Source organism: Atta colombica, unplaced genomic scaffold, assembly GCF_001594045.1.
Source record: "Atta colombica isolate Treedump-2 unplaced genomic scaffold, Acol1.0 scaffold63, whole genome shotgun sequence".
NCBI lineage: Eukaryota > Metazoa > Arthropoda > Insecta > Hymenoptera > Formicidae > Atta > Atta colombica.
In genome coordinates, this window is record NW_017259554.1 from 216,867 (window position 1) to 235,772 (window position 18,906).

Genomic DNA, 18,906 nt, shown 5'->3' on the forward strand with positions numbered 1-18,906 from the left:
TATATATATATATATATATATATGGTTTTGCTCCATCATAGGCGACGACTTTTGTGGGGAGTGTATAGTATTTTAGTATAATGTTCAGAATTCTTCATGTGTGGAATACTATACACACTGCCCACAAGTCGCCGCCTATGATTTTATTGAATTGATTTTAATGAATCACTTCCCTTAATAAGATCGAACTTGAACCTCTGAATTACGAATTTTCTACGTTACTGTGCTACATCATTTCTTCAATTGATAAATGCGTTACTGTTTATTTATGTTGTAACCAATGGGTGTAATTATTTAGACATAATAAAAAATACATTTATTAACAAAATCATCGCAACATAAGTTATAGCATATTCGATTACTAACTCGACCCGATTCCAAGTTAAGGTCTGTTCTTTTTATCTGCATTTCTTACACAGTTTTTTCTTTTGCAACCAAACAGAATAGAACAGAGATTCGAAACATGATGGAAGGGATAACATGATGTGTTCAGTTTACAAGCGTTTCTCTCTCTAAATCTTTCCGTTTCTGTCTATGAATGTCGCGTGAGAGGAAAAGGCTGCCTGTGTAACGCTAAAAACGATGTTCAGAGTTCGTTTCTATTTTAAAACTGTCTTAAATAATGTCTTAAGATGTCTAATATAGTCTAATACAGTCATCGGATTGACTTATGACATCTTAAGATTGTATAAGATAGTCTTAAATGCAAGAATCGATTATGAATACCGACTTGTTTCGTGAAATTGATATTGAATCTTTCCTTGTTTAACACACTTTATGTTTCTTTTTCTGTAGAAAGAGAATACACTTTATAGTTGTACCGTTACGAATATCGGATAAATCTTATGACGGATATCGTACGTAGTATGAATCCTACATTTCAATGTAGGATTGTTTACATGTAGGGTTACATTTTATGTTTCTCTTTCTACAGAAGCATTGTTCATTTTGTCTCTCGGAAGCTGCTTGGAATCGCTCCGAACGAACCCAGTGTACTTGAAATGTAGGATTTATATTATGTATTTGAAATGTAGGATTTATACTACGACATCCGTCATACGAAATCTTTATTGTTATGATGAATATATATATAATCATAGTGTGAATTCTACATTTCAAGTACACTGAGTTCATTCGGAGCGAACCCGAGCAGCTCCTGAGAGACAAAACGAATAATAAGACTATTTTAAGTACAATCATAAGTCAATCCGAGGATTGTATTAGCAGCTTATTTAAGACAGTTTTAAAGTAAAAACAAACTATATTGCCTCATGATTTTTAGCGTTTCACAGTTGGCAACCTTTTCCTCTCACGCGACATATATAAGGTGCATTCCGAGTTATTAGGTTAGTTATTATCGTCCTATGTACACGGAATCGAAACGTGAGGATTTCTTACTAGAAATGAGTTCACTAGCATTCCGTAAGAAGTTTTTCTACTGTATCAGAACTACCGGAATCATGGGCAGAACGATATAGAGATGATACCGGAATCAACGGAATGTCGATTGCAGACTATGTCGACTATGTCGTATTCAGCTAATGTTGATGGTGAGAATTTGATAATCTTGAAGAAAAAAATTAATAATAATTCTTATTTGTCAATACGACATATTCTTATTTTATATAATCTTGTTTTATATACATAGTCCAACTATAATGCCAGCAATTCTTTAACTAATTCCGATGTCATTCTGAAGTAATTGAAAAACTTCTCACGATCGATCGTTTGTATTTCAAGGACTAAATTGTCACTTACGCTTTGGAGACGTCTCATTCTTTGTGTAATTGATTGTATCGAGAATTTTCGTTTTCTTTTGTATATTTCTGCTATTATAATAAAACGTTATAAGTGAAATAAAATTTTCGCATACTCTTAAATATCGGAATAGCACGCCAACTTTCGCAATAATTTTAACATTAGTAATAACACTACTTCTTCACCCATCGTTGTAGACAAAAAAAATTTCTGAATATTCGTTTCAATCTTTAGATTCAACCAACTCAGCTGAACATGCCATTTCGTTCCGTAAAAATTTTCTCTACTCGTCCCATGCAGCCGCAGAACGCAATGGAATTTTGGTAACAAATATATCTCTTATAATTCAGTATTTTTGAGTATTCAAAGTAATGTTATAGGTAATATAATTGCACAAATTATGCATATTACTGCTTTAGTCGCTTAAAACAACGTCGTCGTTTAAAACAGTCGTTTAAAACAACGAAATATCGATTAAGCAAATTAGCTTACGAAGCGACATTCTGTCTCCATTCTGTTTCCATTCCGTTCCGACTACATGAGATGGGAGAGAAATTTTTAGAGAAATTTTTTACGAAACAGAATTGTAGTGAACTCAATTTTCTAGTAAGAAATTCATTCCGTTGTTCCGATTCCATGTACATGGGACGGCATCCTTACGCATAAAGCACATGCATTATTTATTCTTGTTGTTCATCAAATAATAAAGAAGAATAAAACGATACCTCATGCGCTTCATGCGTAATTCTGAACATATCCATAGATAAAGACAGCGGAGATTTAGAGAGAGATGCTTGCAAACTGAGCACACAATGTTATTCCACCACTCGAAGTCGAGTTAGTAAATCGAATACGCTATTAGTTACAAATATAATACAAATATAATAATATGATATTGTTTACGTGTTTTGTTAATAATTAAAGAAATGTTCATCTATTAACATTTAATATTGAATTTCTTTTAACATCCATCTTTAAGGAGTTTGTCATCTTGTGCCCATTAATACCAATGTAGATTAATCTTAGTTCAATTTATTCTTCATTTTTTTCTAATTCTTAGAACGAGAGAAAGATAAAAAGTTGAACCGAGATTATAGTTAATCTGTATTTGTAGAAGCGAGCATTAAGAGAGAAAGACGATATATTAAACTACTATTAATACTACTGCGAGTTAACCATTAGTTAGCTTAATCGGACATTAAAAAAGAGCTTTAGCTTAAAAGATTGCTATTATCTAGAAAAAATTAATCGAGACACGATATATTTTTTCTTGTCAAATTGCGTTTTAATAAATTACTAGAATTGCATTGCACAGAATGCAGAATTTCTAGTAATTTATTAAAATGCAAGCAATCCAACAGGACAAGTTATTTTCCAACTCTGCATAAATGTATCCAATAATTGTATGTTACACAAACCAATGAAATATGTAAACACATAAAAAAATTGCAAAAAAAAGATGTTTCAAATATGGATTATTGTCCATAGTCCATAGTATAGCAAAGGATTCAATATTGAACGACAATAAACTTATTTAATAATTCTGTTATTAAAATATAACCAGGGTTGAATAGTGTTAGCTAGTAAATCCACGTACCTATATGTATAAATATTTTGTATATCTAAGGCCGGTATTTATAGTCAAGTCTTATTTCAAGATCGTCTTAAGTAATGTCTTAAGATGCTAATGCAGCCTTCTGATTGGTTCGTGACTTCTTAAGACCATACTTAAGACGATCTTGAATATAAAATCTGCCTCTATTTGATTACTGTCGTTAGTGGTGTCATATAGATCTGCGTACATCGGGGAGCATACTGTCAACATTAATGTGTTATTAGATACGTTTAACAAAGAAAGTAGTTTCAAAGCTGTTGTAAAATTCTTCAATATGACTGGTTTATATGTTACTGGTTTATATGTTACTAGTTTATACATTTAGGAACCAAAGGCAAGAATCGGACATATCGAAGAATACAATAGTTACAATAGCTGGAAACTGCTTTGTCTGTTAAATGCAGCTATTAGCAAATATATTTTATATATATTTTGGATATGTCATATTATCTTATTATAATAAAAATAATTTAAAAGTATCTGAGTACTAGTATCTATACATTTTAATTTGCGTATTTGTATTTGTATCTAGATGCATTTTTCATTTTATCATATCTATCGAAATAAAGAATCTTTCAATAAGGACGCTCGATTTTTAAATATAAATAAAACAAGTTATGTGTGAGATATCCACTCAATTTTTTTTATTTGAAAGAATATTTTATGGCATTAAGTATGGAATATATAACGTCAAATGTCCGCCGCGGCTTCGCTTGGTGACACGTTCGGGCGGTCCAATTTTCGATGACTTTCTCGCATAAATCTAGCTGAATTTGCTGGATGGCGCTTGTTATGTTGACTTTGAGAGCATCAATTGTTTGCGGTTTATTCGTATAGGTGTATAAGCTTAAATCCGCTGTTTTTAGCCAGAAAAACATTTTTTTTTCCTAGAAAGCAAAAACAAATTTATTCAAAGTACTTGCCCTCGCTAACTATACATTTTTCCCATCTTTCGGGCAATTTGTATACCACGCCAAAAAAATTCCTCATCTTTCGAGGCAAACCACTCATCAAGCCATTTTCGAATGTCTTCGTAAGAATCGAAGTGCCGCTCAGCGAGCGCGTGACCTATCGACGAAAACAGGTGATAGTCAGAAGGTGCCAGGTCTGGTGAATAAATGGGATGGTAAACACTTCCCAGTTGAGTGTCTCCAAGTAGTTTTGCATCATTGTTGACGTGTGCGATGGTGCGTTGTCGTGGAGGAAAATCAGCTTGTCATGTCTTCCGATAATGCAGCCTTTTTTTACGCAGAGCACGGTGCAATTTGATCAGTTGTTGGTGGTAGCGGTGAGCATTAACAGTTTCACCAGGTTTTAAGCTCGTAGATGACACCCTCCTGATCCCACCAAACGCACAGTATCGTTTTCCATCCGAAGCAATTTGGTCTTGAGGAAGATGTTGATGATTAGGCGGGATCAACCCAAGATTTCTTGCGTTTAGGATTCTGAAAATAGATCCACTTTTCATCGCCTCATAATCCGATACAGGAACGACTTTCTTTTTTGTCTGACAAGCAGAATTTAGCATGTGTTTTGGCGTCGCTCCATCTGCCTATCGTTCAGTTCATGCGGCACCCATTTTCCAATCTTTTGAACCTTCTCCATGGCATGTAGCCGTATGGAAATGGCTGCTTGAGAAACACCCAATTGCTCGGCAAGCATTTTTTGCGATTGGGTATCGTCCTCGTTCAAAAGAGCCTGCAATTGACAGTCCTCAATCTTCCTGGGCTGATTTTTACGCTTCTTGTCACTCAGGTCAAAATTGTCGTCACTGAACCGGCGAAACCAATCTCTGCACGTTGTTTCCGATAAAGCATTGTCGCCATAGGCCGCCACAAGCATTCGATGCGATTCGGCAGCCGATTTCTTCAAATTGAAACAGAAAAGCAAAGCTTCCCGCATATGCTTTTTTTTTTAGCAAAAAACTAGACATGATTACGAAAGAAAAAATGTATGTTGTTGTATGAAATTGCTGATGATATGCACTGGTTAATGTTGACAGATGTCAAACACATAAAAAAAAGTGTGTTGTGTGCCCAGGGTAGCTTTGTACGCTAACTAATGCCATCTATGAGCAAACAGCGGATTTAAGCTTATACATCTGGTAGACTTGCGATTTAAGATAGCTCCAAAGAAAGAAGTCTAAAGGCGTTAAATCGCACGATCTCGGTGGCCAGTTCACGTCGCCGCTCGAGGTAACCATGCTCTCAAATCGCTCGTGCAGAATGTCCATCGTGGCATGTGGTGTGGCACGTAGCATCATCCTGTTGGAACCACATGTTATCGGTATCCATATCATCCATTTTAGGCCGCAAGAAGTTGCTTATCGATCTGTAGCGCTCGCCGTTGACGATTATGACAATGCCGCTTCGTTTTGGAAGAAGTACAGACCGATGATTTCGCCAGATCAAAATCCGCACCAAACAGACTTTCTCGGGATGCATTTGGAGCTGGTGTATCTCGCGTGAATTGGTATCGTCCCAAATTCGACAATTTTGTTCACATATCCATTCATCCAAAAATGAACCTTATCGCTAAAGATGATTTGTTTGGCGAAATTTGGGTTAACTTCCAACTGCTCCAATCAGCGAACACACGGCGTTGTCTATGGTCGTTTACCTTAAGTTCCTGGGTCAGTTGAATTTTATAGGGGTGCAGACCCAAGTTCCGACGCAAAATTCGCCAAGTTGAAGTCGCAGAAAGGTTAAGTTCTTGTGAACGACAAGAAATTGACCGTCTTGGATTTTCCCGTACACTTTCACGCACAGCAGCGATGTTTTCAGCAGACCTTGCGTCTTTCGGCGACGTACTGGTGTTGGCTGATTATTTATCGAATTACCGGTTGACTCGAATTTGACTACCACACATCGAATAGTCGACTCGGCAGGACGGTTGTGGCGAGGATAAAAATCACATAATACGCGGAACGTTTCTCGAACGGAGCACTGATTTTGATAATAAAATTTTATGATTTGCACACGTTGCTCAACACTATGACCTTCCATAGTGATTTGCCATACACTACTAAACAATTTACAACAAATTTGATGTCACTTTAACAATATGGCTACTATGATCTAACAAATTTCGAGCGTCCCTATTGAAAGACCCTATACATACTTTTTCTATTACTGGGAAGAATTGAAGAACTTGTAACTTGTTTCTAACAAGGTTACAGTTAGAGTTACCTTTTTCAATAACTTTTTATAGTTTTTAATTGACCGTGAACCTAGCGCTCAACTTTATTAAAAAAAATTAATACTGTAAGCCTTTCGCCGTTCCTGGCGCATTTTTCCGAAATTTTAAAATCGTTGTATCTTCGAACCCTTTGAGGTACAAACGAAAGTAAGAGAGGTATAAACGGGTACAAATTCTCTTTTGAATATCGTTGGTCCCATTTCGATATCTTAAAAATTGGCTAAGTTCACTATATAGGAGTCGCGCAAAAATTGAAACGCTGTATCTCCGAACTCTTTGAAGTACAAACGAAAGTAGGAGAGATATAAACGGGTACAAATTCTCTTTTGAATATCGTTGGTCCCATTTCGATATCTTAAAAATTGGCTAAGTTCACTATATAGGAGTCGCGCAAAAATTGAAACGCGCTGTATCTCCGAACTCTTTGAAATACAAACGAAAGTAGGAGAGATACAAACGGGTACAAACGATTCTCTCTCAAATGGCATAAATGAAATTAAAAAATTTTAAAGTTGCGCGCTAGCCATTTTTTATTTTTCACGTTTTGTTTAATTGTTTGAGGTATAAACGAAATAATGATCGATACAAATAAGTACAAACGAAGTACAAACGGCCTGCAGTATTAATTTTTATTTTTGATAAAGTTGAAGTACCCGCCAGGTTCACATCGATTTTAACTGTAACTTAATTTTTATATTTTTGGAAACTAGTAATATTAAGTGCGGGAAAAAGTTCGTAGCGTTTTTTTAATGCCATCTAACGGGAAAAACGCCACGAACTTTTTCCATCTAATAGTTTCCAATTTAATAGTTACTTTTAAAATTATTGGGAGTACAAATAAATTTCCGCCGTTTTTTATCAAAAATTAAGAATTTATTGTGAAAGAACGGTACATAATGTTTTATTCAAAGTAATGGCCATTACTAGCCACTACTTTTTCCCATCTTTCTGGTACCATATGGATACCGCGTCGGAAGAACGCTTCATCTTTTGAGGCTATCCAATCATCGATACAATTTTTAGTATCTTCATATGATGTGAAGTGCTGCTCAGACAGGCCATGCATTATCGATCGGAACAAGTAGTAGTCTGGAGAGTACGGCGGGTGGGGTAGAACTTTCCATTTGAGTGTTTCTAAGTAGGTTTTGACCGGCGCCGCAACATGTGGTTTGCAAGCATTATCATGCAGAAGAATAATTTTGTCATGCCTGGAGTAGTAGTGGGCGCGTTTTTCCTTAAGTGCTCGGCTCAATCTCATCAATTGTGTTCGGTAGAAAGCCCCAGTAATGGTCTCGTTCGGTTTGAGCAACTCATAATACACAACACCAAGCTGATCCCACCAAATACACAACATGAATTTTTTTCCATGAATATTCGGCTTGGCTGTCGATATTGAAGCATGGCCAGGTGATCCTCATGATTTCCTCTTCTTTGGATTATCGTAGTGGATCCATTTTTCATCACCAGTGACTATACGATGCAACCCTTTCGTTTATGCCTGGCAAGCAGCATTTCACATGTGAAAAATCGGCGTTCAACGTTTCTCGACTTCAGTTCATATGGAACCCAATTCCCTTGCTTTTGAATTATTCCCAATGATTTCAAATTGTTTTTTGAGTCACTCCTAATGTAAGTGCAAGTTCTTTTTGCGTTTAACACGAATCTTTATCCAATAATGCTTCCAATTCCGCATCTTCGTACACTTTCGGCCTTCCGCTACGTTCTTTGTCTTCGACGTCAAATTCACCGTTCTTAACTTTTGAAATCACTCACGACAACTTCTCTCACTTAAGGCAGCATCACTACATGCTTCTACAAGCAATTTATGAGCCTCAGCTGCAGATTTCTTCAAATTAAAGAAGTAAATCAAAAGTTCTCGCAAATGACGCTTATTCGGCTTAAAACTCGATATTTTCGTACAAAAAAAAAATATGATGCTGATACAAAATCGCTAATATTTCAAGGTTATGGTGTTGCCAGATGTTCAATCTTCACGATATGTCGTTTTACATCAAACAATTTTAACTATAGTTTATTAGTGGCGCCGTCTTTTGCAAACGGCGGAAACTTATTTGTCCAAACTTATTCGTCAACATATAGACAAAAGTGCTCAATATGAACAATCAGTAGTTATTTCTTGTAATTGGAATATATTTTTATCTTTAATAATCATCACACTCTGTATAAATATCTATATTAAGAATTAAACCTTAGAATTTTAGAAATTCTTTCATATGGGATATCTTAATATTGATCCCATAATTTTGATCCAAAAATATGTATTACTTTATTATAAATATAACATATAATAACCGAATTTATTATTAATATAATCTATAACCGAATGTTTAATATACGTAAAATAATTCAATGCTAAAAATATTTAAAATTCTGATATTTAAAGTAGTAATGTAGATATAATAAGATAGAATACAAAAAATTAACGAAAAATTATTGAAAAGTAAGTTATACCATTATTCTTTTTAAATAACTATAATTAACGTTATCGAAAAAGTAACGTGTAATGATAATTAAGGGGGTATAACAAAGTAAAATTTAAAAAAAATCGAATTTCTTTTCGAAAGATTTCTTAAAAATATGCTCCTGAAAGATTTTTATAAAATTTGCAGTATTTTTCAATTATGCAAATTTTAGAGAATGCACAATGCTGAATGTGTAATAATGAAACTTTAAACGTGTGTTTTTCTCAAAACTATTTTTTTTTCAACTGGCGGCGTCTAACTCGAACAATTTTCGACCGATCGGTCTCAGCTTTGCACAATAGCTTCACAAAATTGAATAGTTTCAATTAAGCGTGGGGATTTTTTTTTTAATAATTAGTTTTCGAAGGACAAGATGATTAAGAAGTTCAAAATGTAATGAAATTAAAATTTTTTTAAACCGCTGTCATTTTGTAAAAAAAAATTATTTAAAAAAATTGCTACGATTAACTGAAACTACACTTATATAGATTTGAAATTTAAAAAAAAAGTTTTATTTCAGATAATTACAACTTGAGTTCTCTACGCCACCGATGAATCATGTTTTTTGAACATAGAAATTTATAATGCTATGCAAGATCGTTATATATTTTGACATATAAAAATTCTTAAAATGTCTTCAAAGTATGCTCAATTGATATTCATATTTTTACTAAAATTTATAGTTAATAAAAAATTGATATAAAAAGCCTTTTTTTAAGACCTTTACTTTGCTATACCTTTTTAATTATTTTTTGAAAAAAACTGTATCTCTGTAACTAATTACTTTTACAAATTTTTCGAATCTTGATCTTATCAAAACTTACTGCAGCATCCATGATGACAACAGTGGTTTTATTTTTCCGTTTTGAAATATCAATCCCAAGATGGTCTGCAAAATGGAAATAATGCAAACTGTCGATAGCTATTAATGCTAATGTCTTGTTGGTTTTGCAGACTGATTCTTTTAAACTGAAGTTAAATTGCCTTGGAGAATCTCGTGGGAATAATGATGGATGATAATCATTCCCAGCCAACCATCTTCTGCAATCACCTTTTAAAAAATCTCTTCTCACCATGTTTGCAGATCGCGAATCATTATCTTCTTTCAATAATGATTTATATTCTATACCTGCATGCAGCCTTAAAATGTTCTTTTTTTAAAAAAAGTTGCTTTGAAATGACGTATATCTGTATTTATGAATAAATATATATTACCTTTTTAATGTTGACTCTTGTAATTTTATTGACACATAATTTTTATTATAATTATATATCTGTTTTTCATGTTGTCTAATCATAGCAGAAGTCATAAATACATCGGTCTCTTTGCAGACATCAAATTTTTTAGAAATAACTGTACAGATTTCTTTTTCTAAAGGGTTCATCACTTTTGTTTTGCACAAGAGACATTTATTCATTGCCACATTCGCACAACAACTATTATTGATCCATTTCTGAATTGATATGCTAGCAACTGATTCCTTTATTTGCTTAGTATAGATTTTGTTTTTCTTTAGATCAGCGCATTCTTGATTTCTAGAAAAATGTCGAATTACTGCCGTACGTCGTTTTGCTTCTAAACGTGCGATTATATCCTTCACTAACATACTATCTGCACAGTTATAATATTGTAAACCAATCTCTCTTATCTAAAAAGCAAGAATATTTTGATGTAAATCATACTATTATTTGCTATAAATATGTATTATGTAAGAGAATTTATTGTATTTTCATATACATCAAATAATAAAACCTTTAACTTGATGTATGAAAATTATAATCACAGTATAAAAATTATTTTTAAAAAATTCATATTTTTATACGTTTTGTATAAAAAAAAATTTTATTAAATCTTATAAATATTTAAAAATCATATTTAAAAAACACATAAATGGTCTTTTTTTATTAAGATTTTTTATTTATTTATTAAGATTTATTAAGATTTATTAAGATTTTTTTATTAAGATTAAGAAATATTTGTGAAATCTTATTAAAAAATCAGAAAAAAGATAATGTTATAATAACGCACCAAATTGTAAATATAATTTTCCATATGAAGTGGATTTCGTGGTGTAAAGAGAAATAAAACTGGTCCTTCGCGAAGATAGGGCGCGAGAGTGAGCGCTTTAATTCCGGGAGGTTGCAACCAGAGAGATGGTTGATGAATAGAATTGCTGATCCAATTTAGGATGTTCTCGGAAGTCCACTCATTGCCTTCCGGATAACTCTAAATGTTTTTAAACCTGGTGTTAATAATGTATGATAAAGAGTAAAAAGATTTGCGTGCTACGCACTTACTAAAGATTCATTCCACATGAGCAAGCTTGCTGATGGAAATTTGTGGACTCCGTAATGTAATTTGCTGCATAATGCACTAGTCACTATAGCAAATACTAATTCTCTATTAGGATCTCTTTCTAACGATCGTATCGCGGCCTTATAAAATTCTCTATAACCAGGAGTTTTATCCAATCGTGTAAAATTAAAATATCCAACAATTACTGCCTGCAAGTTATCAGAGTAAATATTAATTTATTATTAATATATTCACATAATTATTAAAATATAAATAAGAAAATTATGAATAAACGATTTGGAAAAAAAACCAAGGAAATCCATCCACTAGGTTCATTGTATCTTAATTACTAAAATAAGCGTATATTAAATTTTTCAATTCATCTTATGCGGAAATTAAGATAAAAAAAACACACGAAAGTGAAAAATGTCATGTTTAAATTAATATTTTAAGTTAATAGTTAAGGCAGTTCTTCATGTCTAATAATATATCTTGTAAATTTATACAATTTTCAGTTCAAGCTAATTGTGTATCATCGATAATTTATCGGTCTTGAAATACAATCCTAAGTCAAAGCTGAAATAGTAATATCACAATTCAATTTAGTTATTTAGTAATATTAATGCTCAAAGCACCTTAAGATTTTAATAATTTAATGCTAATAAGCATGTTATATAAAAATGTAAATAATTTTATATTTAAAAAAGTTTCACTTTGAATATCGTTAACACTAAAGAGCTCTGAAAATAAAACCAAAATATTTATTCCCTTTATTTATTTATTCCCTTTTTCAAATAAAAAAAAAGTTCTTATTAATTAATAGTTGAAAAATAAACTTAATTATTTTTTTAAATACTTACATCATAAGCAACCAACAATTCCATTAATTGTTCTTTATGTGTTATTCTAATAATAGGATTCATAAATGCATCCAGAAAACGAATCATATATGGTGCCGTACGAATTCCTCTATAATTAATACCAGAATCTCTGGATGGATACAACATTAACACTGGATAACCATGGATTTTATTATATTGCGCTCTGCACTCTGAATCAGGATGCCAACAATTAATGGCTGCAAAAAATATCTAAGAACACACAATGCTCAAATACTTATAAACATATAAGGAGAAACGTAGGATACTGAATCACAATTTTGTACCTGTGGATGATAAAATCGAGCAACACTTTCAAATTCGTGCCGAAGAGCCTGACTTTCTGCATCCCAAGGTGCGTAATACATAATAAAGCTAAAATCTGCTTGCGTTAGCCTCTCGATCATTGCATCTAGATGACCTTTATAAAAGTCCAGTATCACCGAGTTTTGATCAAAAAAAGGTTTCGCTATAGGAGGTTTGGAAAGTTTGGGTGGTCTGCAAAATCCATGGTATCAACATGTATACGTATAGTGACAATTGAGAATAAAATCTATATATTATAGTTATTATAATCGCGTGTGTATGTGTACGTAAAAAGAAAGATCCAATTGCCCACGTCAAATTGGCCAATTTAATATAAATTTTCATTATAGTTTATATATATGCAAGGCGTAATACATATACAGAGTGTTTCAGAATTCGTGGATTGCATGTATTGTAATACAGCATGTGATTGTATGTGCTAAAAGAAGCAACTTTTTCCTCTGGCAAAATTGCGTTTCAAACAGTATTTTTTAAATGAGAGCAATTTTAAGTTAACGAATGAACGCTCTACATTATGCGTGAATTAGGAGCGGCAAATATACACGACGCGGTCCGGTGCTGATGTAGGAGCATGTACATTATTATTTTATTATTTTGTTAAAGATTTTATAAAAACTATGCATGATATATAAATATCATTGAATACAACTTATTTAAGAAGAGATGTTTTCTAATTGATATCGCTGAAGAAACGACTGAAAATAAAATAAATAGACAATTTATGAATAATTGTGATATTTAGAATATGTGTACACCGCTCTTGATCCATATGTAATATAGAGCACTCATTCGTGAACTTAAAATTGTTCTTATTTAAAAAGTACTGTTTGAACGCGAATTCTGAAACACTCTGTATATATATTCCAGAATGATCTCCAAATATTTCATGCGCAGATAGAGCGGACTAAACTGAATCGAAAAGTCCTTTAACATTTTGCTATTTTCGCAATAGTCAACAAAAATTTAGCAACAGCAACAGACAAAATTTTTTTTTTTTTTTTTTCATAGAGTTCTGAAAATTTTTTTCAAAATTTTTTAATATCGCATTTTTTCATAAAAATTGATAAAAATAGTATAGTTGATAAAAATAGTTGCCAATATAAGAAAATGCAGTACTAAAAAGTTGATAAAAAAGTAAAAAATTCTTAGAGCTAGAGATTCTATGAAAAGAAAATAAATAATTTTTGTCTCTTGCTGTTTTTCTGTAAAATTGATAGTATTTGAATAAAAAATTATTGAAGACCAAAATTCGGCAATTTTTAGTAATTAACATCTTGTTTAACTTTTGTGTAATTGGGAAAATTGTAAAATGGTAGAGGACTTTTCGATTCAGTTTAATCTGCTCTACTTGCGCACAAAATATTTGGTCATTCTGGGATACCCTTATGTATACATACACATTAGAAAATTATTAGGCATCAGGCGATGTGAATGGTGCTATTAGAATGTAGCCTAACAGAGATTTCTCTCGTTGTATACAGAATATCCCATTTTAACCAATCTAGTTAATTTTCTTCAAAATTATTGACAAAAAAAATGTTTCAGATTGAAGGAATGGTTTTGAGGAAGACATAGTTTCATATAAAGTGAGAAGAAACAAGGGACAGACAAGGAGAAAGAAGATCCTTCAAAATTTGACCTATTAATTGATAAAAATGAGGCGTGATCGAGTGACTTGCGCTCGTTGCGATTGACTCGCGATTTGTACATCCGGGTTCAATCCCATCTGCGTCCATGTAAGCGACTTTTCGCTTCTTTTTAAAGAGCCGCAAATGGTTCCATCTGATGATTGAGATTTTTTTTTAATCATCAGCGCCGTTCGGATCCGGCGTTAAACTGTAGATCCCATATATCGAATATATGTATATATTAGGATCTCTTAGGATGAGATTGGACATTAGATTAACAATTTAATTCCGGAAAAAAATCCATTATGGAAATCTCTGAGAGATAGGTCCTGCCCTGTCTTGAGATGTTACATCATCGAATAAATGAACGAATTAATGACTGATAAAGATAAACCTAACTAACGTCACACAATCGTAGAGTATTTTTAAGAGCTCTACGCTCACGTTAGTAAAAGAGGTAAAATGAATTTTTCAAACATTTTCTCCTCTCATGTTCTCGGACAACGAGAAATGAATTCTTTGAAAATTTTAAACGCATTACATCATCTCAGTGTCTAAATAGAGGTTTATCTTGTCTGACTAGGAGTTATCCTGCCGACAGACTGCCGAGAGTGTAGATAAGGTTGACTACCATTATTGCTAATACAGATGATCACGATCGACCCAGTCAACATTGGGTCATCTTCCACATCGATAAGTACAGAGCAGGACAACGTATTTTCATAATTATGGAATACTATCTTTGGACTTCAGATTTTTCTTATACCTTTGTCGAAATTCCATCATATTCGCTGGAACACAACGACGCTGCAAGAAGTGTTTTCTGAAACTTGTGAGCAATGCTGTGTATTTCTATATTTTATGTGTAATAGTTATAATCTTGGGCAGTTCCTTATCTATTTCTGTTTATTCAGTCTATTTCTGATTGAAACGCAATGACCATTTGATCATATAATTATTTTAGAAAAATTTTTTTCATTGTAAATATAAATCCGCCAAATCTTATGCTGCATGCTATCATGTTCAATCGTGTCCCTGCTGAAAAAGTTTCGCTGAAATTATTCTATGTTTTGGAACATTTCAGCGAAATTGCTGAAAATTTGCTGAAACTTCACTGAAAGTGAATTTTTCAGCTAACATACTGAAAAATTACTGAAATTCAACTGAAATTTCTCTGAAATTTTCTGAAATTTCTTTGAAATTCTTGCTGAAATTTGTCTAAAAATTTTGCTGAAATTTTGTCGAAAATGAATTTTTCAGCTAAAAATCGCTGAAATTAAACTAAAACTTTTTTAAAATGTCTGAAATATTATTGAAAAGTGTTTCAAAACGTAGAATAATTTCAGCAACATTTTTCCACAGGAAGTACTTTTTTAAAATATAAAATATAAAAAGAAATGTTTATTCGAAAGAACTATTCTATAGAAAGACTTATATAGTAGACATGAAGTGAGTCAATCAGATCATACCGTTTAATTAATCTTTGCCCTCATCCTTCTCCATCGACCAATCAGAGCGCACTTTTTTCAGATTGGGTCCGTCTAGATCATACCGGTATGAAGCTGGCGCCCAACTTTATTCAAAAATAAAAATGGATACCATAGCACGTTTGTACTTCGTTTGTATCTGTTTGTATCGATCATTATTTCGTTTGTACCTCAAACAGTTAAAAAATAAGTAAAAAATAAAAAATGGCCAGCGCGCAACTTTAAGATTTTTTTCTTTCATTTATGCCATTCAAAAGAGAATCGTTTGAACCCGTTTCTACCTCTTTTATTTTCGTTTGTATCTTAAAGAGTTCGGAGATATAGCGCGTTTCAGTTTTTGTGCAACCTCTATATAGCATACTTAGCCAATTAATTTACATGTCGAGTCGTATCACAACTCAGCACAAAAATAGTCTGCAATCAACTCACTTCTATATAGAGTTTTCACCTCTGACAAAGAATACCTACAAACAGAACTCAATCACTTAAAACTAGCCTTACAGAAAAACGGACGCGACAAAAAAAATAATCAAAACAATCAATAAACATGCAAACAATACAACGGTTTCTAACACACTACCAGACGGAAGGATTCTATCCATTCTCTCATATGTCAAAAAAACAACAGATCGGATTGCAGGATATTAAACAAACACAATATCCGAATTATCTTTAAACCAAAAAGATAAGACAAATCTTAGAAATCCTAAAGATCAAAGACCTCCACTCAGCTCCGCAGAAGTATACAAAATACCTTGTATACTTCCTGGCAAGTATACATTGGAGAAACTGGGAGAATAGTCAATCTACGGAACATCAACGTGATCATCAGGCTAAAACACGACACACAATCAACATTATCAGAACACTACATCGAAACAGGACATCAAATACTGTTTGACAAAACGATTATAATAGACAACATTACATCATACAATACTTTCCAAGAAAGTATAAAGAGGAACAAAAACACCCTAACAATCTAAATAGAAATAATGGCTACAACATAAATAAAACATGAAAAACTATTCTCTTGGTTATTAAAGACTGACCAATAACAAGTAATAATATAAAAAGGAACGACCTGAAGGAACAGCTCAGAATCAGGCTGCTCCTCAGCTTGATGAAGTGGACTGTGAGGTCACGAAACATTGGTATTCCAAGAATGGATCTGGACACGGAAAAAACCCGTGCCTCAAGAATATTATAATAATATTATATATTATATAATACTATATATAATAATACTATATAGCATAAATAATAATATTATAAATAAGTCTGTTGGCGTTGCATGAAATCCCCAAATATTTGTCCTTAACTTAAAATATTAGGTGTACAACTTTGCTTCCGCCGTTTTCCTATAGATGGCTTTAGCAGTAAGTGGTGGTCGAAATAAATACATCGTAGACGTCATACAATAAACTTGGGCATCTGTCAACATAACCCCATAGAAACATTAGTCGATTTGTGTCTGCATCATAAAGTTATTCTCGATTGAAAATGTCAGTTTACGAGCCAAATTCTCGTCATTTGCGGGAGGTTTTAATTTTTTGCTTCAATATGAAGAAATCTGCGGCTGAGACTCATCGAATGCTCTCAAATACTTATGGTGAGGCCGCTATTAGTGAAAGAACGTGTCGAATGGTTTCAACGCTTCAAGAATGGTGATTTTGACGTCGAAGACCGGCATAGCGGTGGAAGAGAGGTTTTCGAAGATGCAGAATTGGAGGCATTACTTGAGCAAGACTCGTGTCAAAATCAAGAAGAATTGGCACGATCATTGGAAGTGACTCAACAAGCCATTTCAAAACGCCTCAAAGCCATGGGAATGATTCAGAAGCAAGGAAATTGAGTGCCGTATGAATTGAAGCCGAGAGATGTTGAACGGCGTTTGTTTGCTAGTGAACAGCTTGAAAGGCAAAGACGGAAGGAATTTCGTATTGTGACTGGGGACGAAAAATGGGTTCATTACGATAATCCCAAGCGCAGAAAATCATGGGAAGTTCTCGGCCATGCTTCCACGTCGACGGCCAAACCAAATATTCACGGCTCCACGGCTCCATGCTCTGTTTTTGGTGGGACCAGCTCGGCGTAGTGTATTACGAACTGTTAAAACCGACTGAAACAATCACAGGCGATCGGTATCGAACGCAATTGATGGGTTTGAGCCGAGCATTGAAAGACAAACGGCCGCAATATAACGAGAGACACGATAAAGTGATTTTGCAGCATGACAATGCTCGACCCCATGTTGCCGAAAGTGGTCAAGACATACTTGGAAACGTTGAAATGGGAAGTTCTACCCCACCCGCCAGACGTTGCTCCCTCTGACTATCACTTGTTTCGATCAATGGCACACGGCCTGGCTGACCAGCACTTCCGGTCTGATGAAGAAGTAAAAAATTGGATCGATTCGTGGATAGCCTCAAAAGATGACCAGTTTTTTCGGGATTCGTACGCTACCCGAAAGATGGGAGAAAGTAGTGGCCAGCGATGGACAATATTTTGAATCATAAATGTATAACCAGTTTTTTACAATAAAGCCTCGAATTTCGGAAAAAAACGGCGGAAGCAAAGTTGTACACCTAATAAGATACATATTACATTAAAAAGAGAGAAAGCGAAGATGTCGAGTGCCAAAAGTGCAAGTAACGCAGACCTAATATAATATAATACACAAAAATAATACTGAAATAACTAAAGAAATGGATAAAAATATCTAAAATAAAAATAAAAAATAAAAGTTTAAAAACAAAAAGAAGAGTCAAAATAAAATCAATAATCATCATGTTCTCGTTGTTGAACTAGATAAAATAATTAAAAAAAAACTTTAATGTTTTTTATTTAAAAAATAGTTGTTTATGATTTATATATATATAATAAAATACATTTAAAAAAGAGCATATGTATATAATATTTAAATATTATATATATTACAATATATTTACATATATTACAATATATTTTGTATATTTTATTATCAGCAATTTTCCAAACTTCCCATTATTACAAATATTTTTCTCCTTCAGAGATACCAAGAAACACTATGAAATTGGTTTTTTGGTATCAATTCAGATCAAATTTTTAGGCACATATTTTCATTAAGATTTTAGGTGGAGGGGGGGAGGACTATTCTAAATAATTATTCATACTTTTAAAATATTTTATACTGAAAAAATATATAAGAACGAACAAGAATGATTCCTAAAAGAATTATTTTAGTAAATTTTAAT

At 33.1% G+C, this 18,906-nt stretch overlaps 1 protein-coding gene across 1 annotated transcript in view; it reads right to left on the reverse strand.

The window, feature by feature from the left end:
- LOC108692163 (thioredoxin domain-containing protein 11) overlaps window positions 1-18,906 on the reverse strand; it is a 24,367-nt gene that overhangs the window by 4,034 nt on the left and 1,427 nt on the right. The window contains exons 3-8 of the mRNA XM_018200320.1: window positions 12,516-12,726; window positions 12,211-12,441; window positions 11,353-11,559; window positions 11,084-11,281; window positions 10,270-10,703; window positions 9,879-10,194 (exon numbers count right to left, since the gene is read on the reverse strand). Of these exons, the coding sequence (XP_018055809.1) occupies window positions 9,879-10,194; window positions 10,270-10,703; window positions 11,084-11,281; window positions 11,353-11,559; window positions 12,211-12,441; window positions 12,516-12,726 (1,597 nt within the window). The remainder of the gene's footprint in view (window positions 1-9,878; window positions 10,195-10,269; window positions 10,704-11,083; window positions 11,282-11,352; window positions 11,560-12,210; window positions 12,442-12,515; window positions 12,727-18,906) is intronic.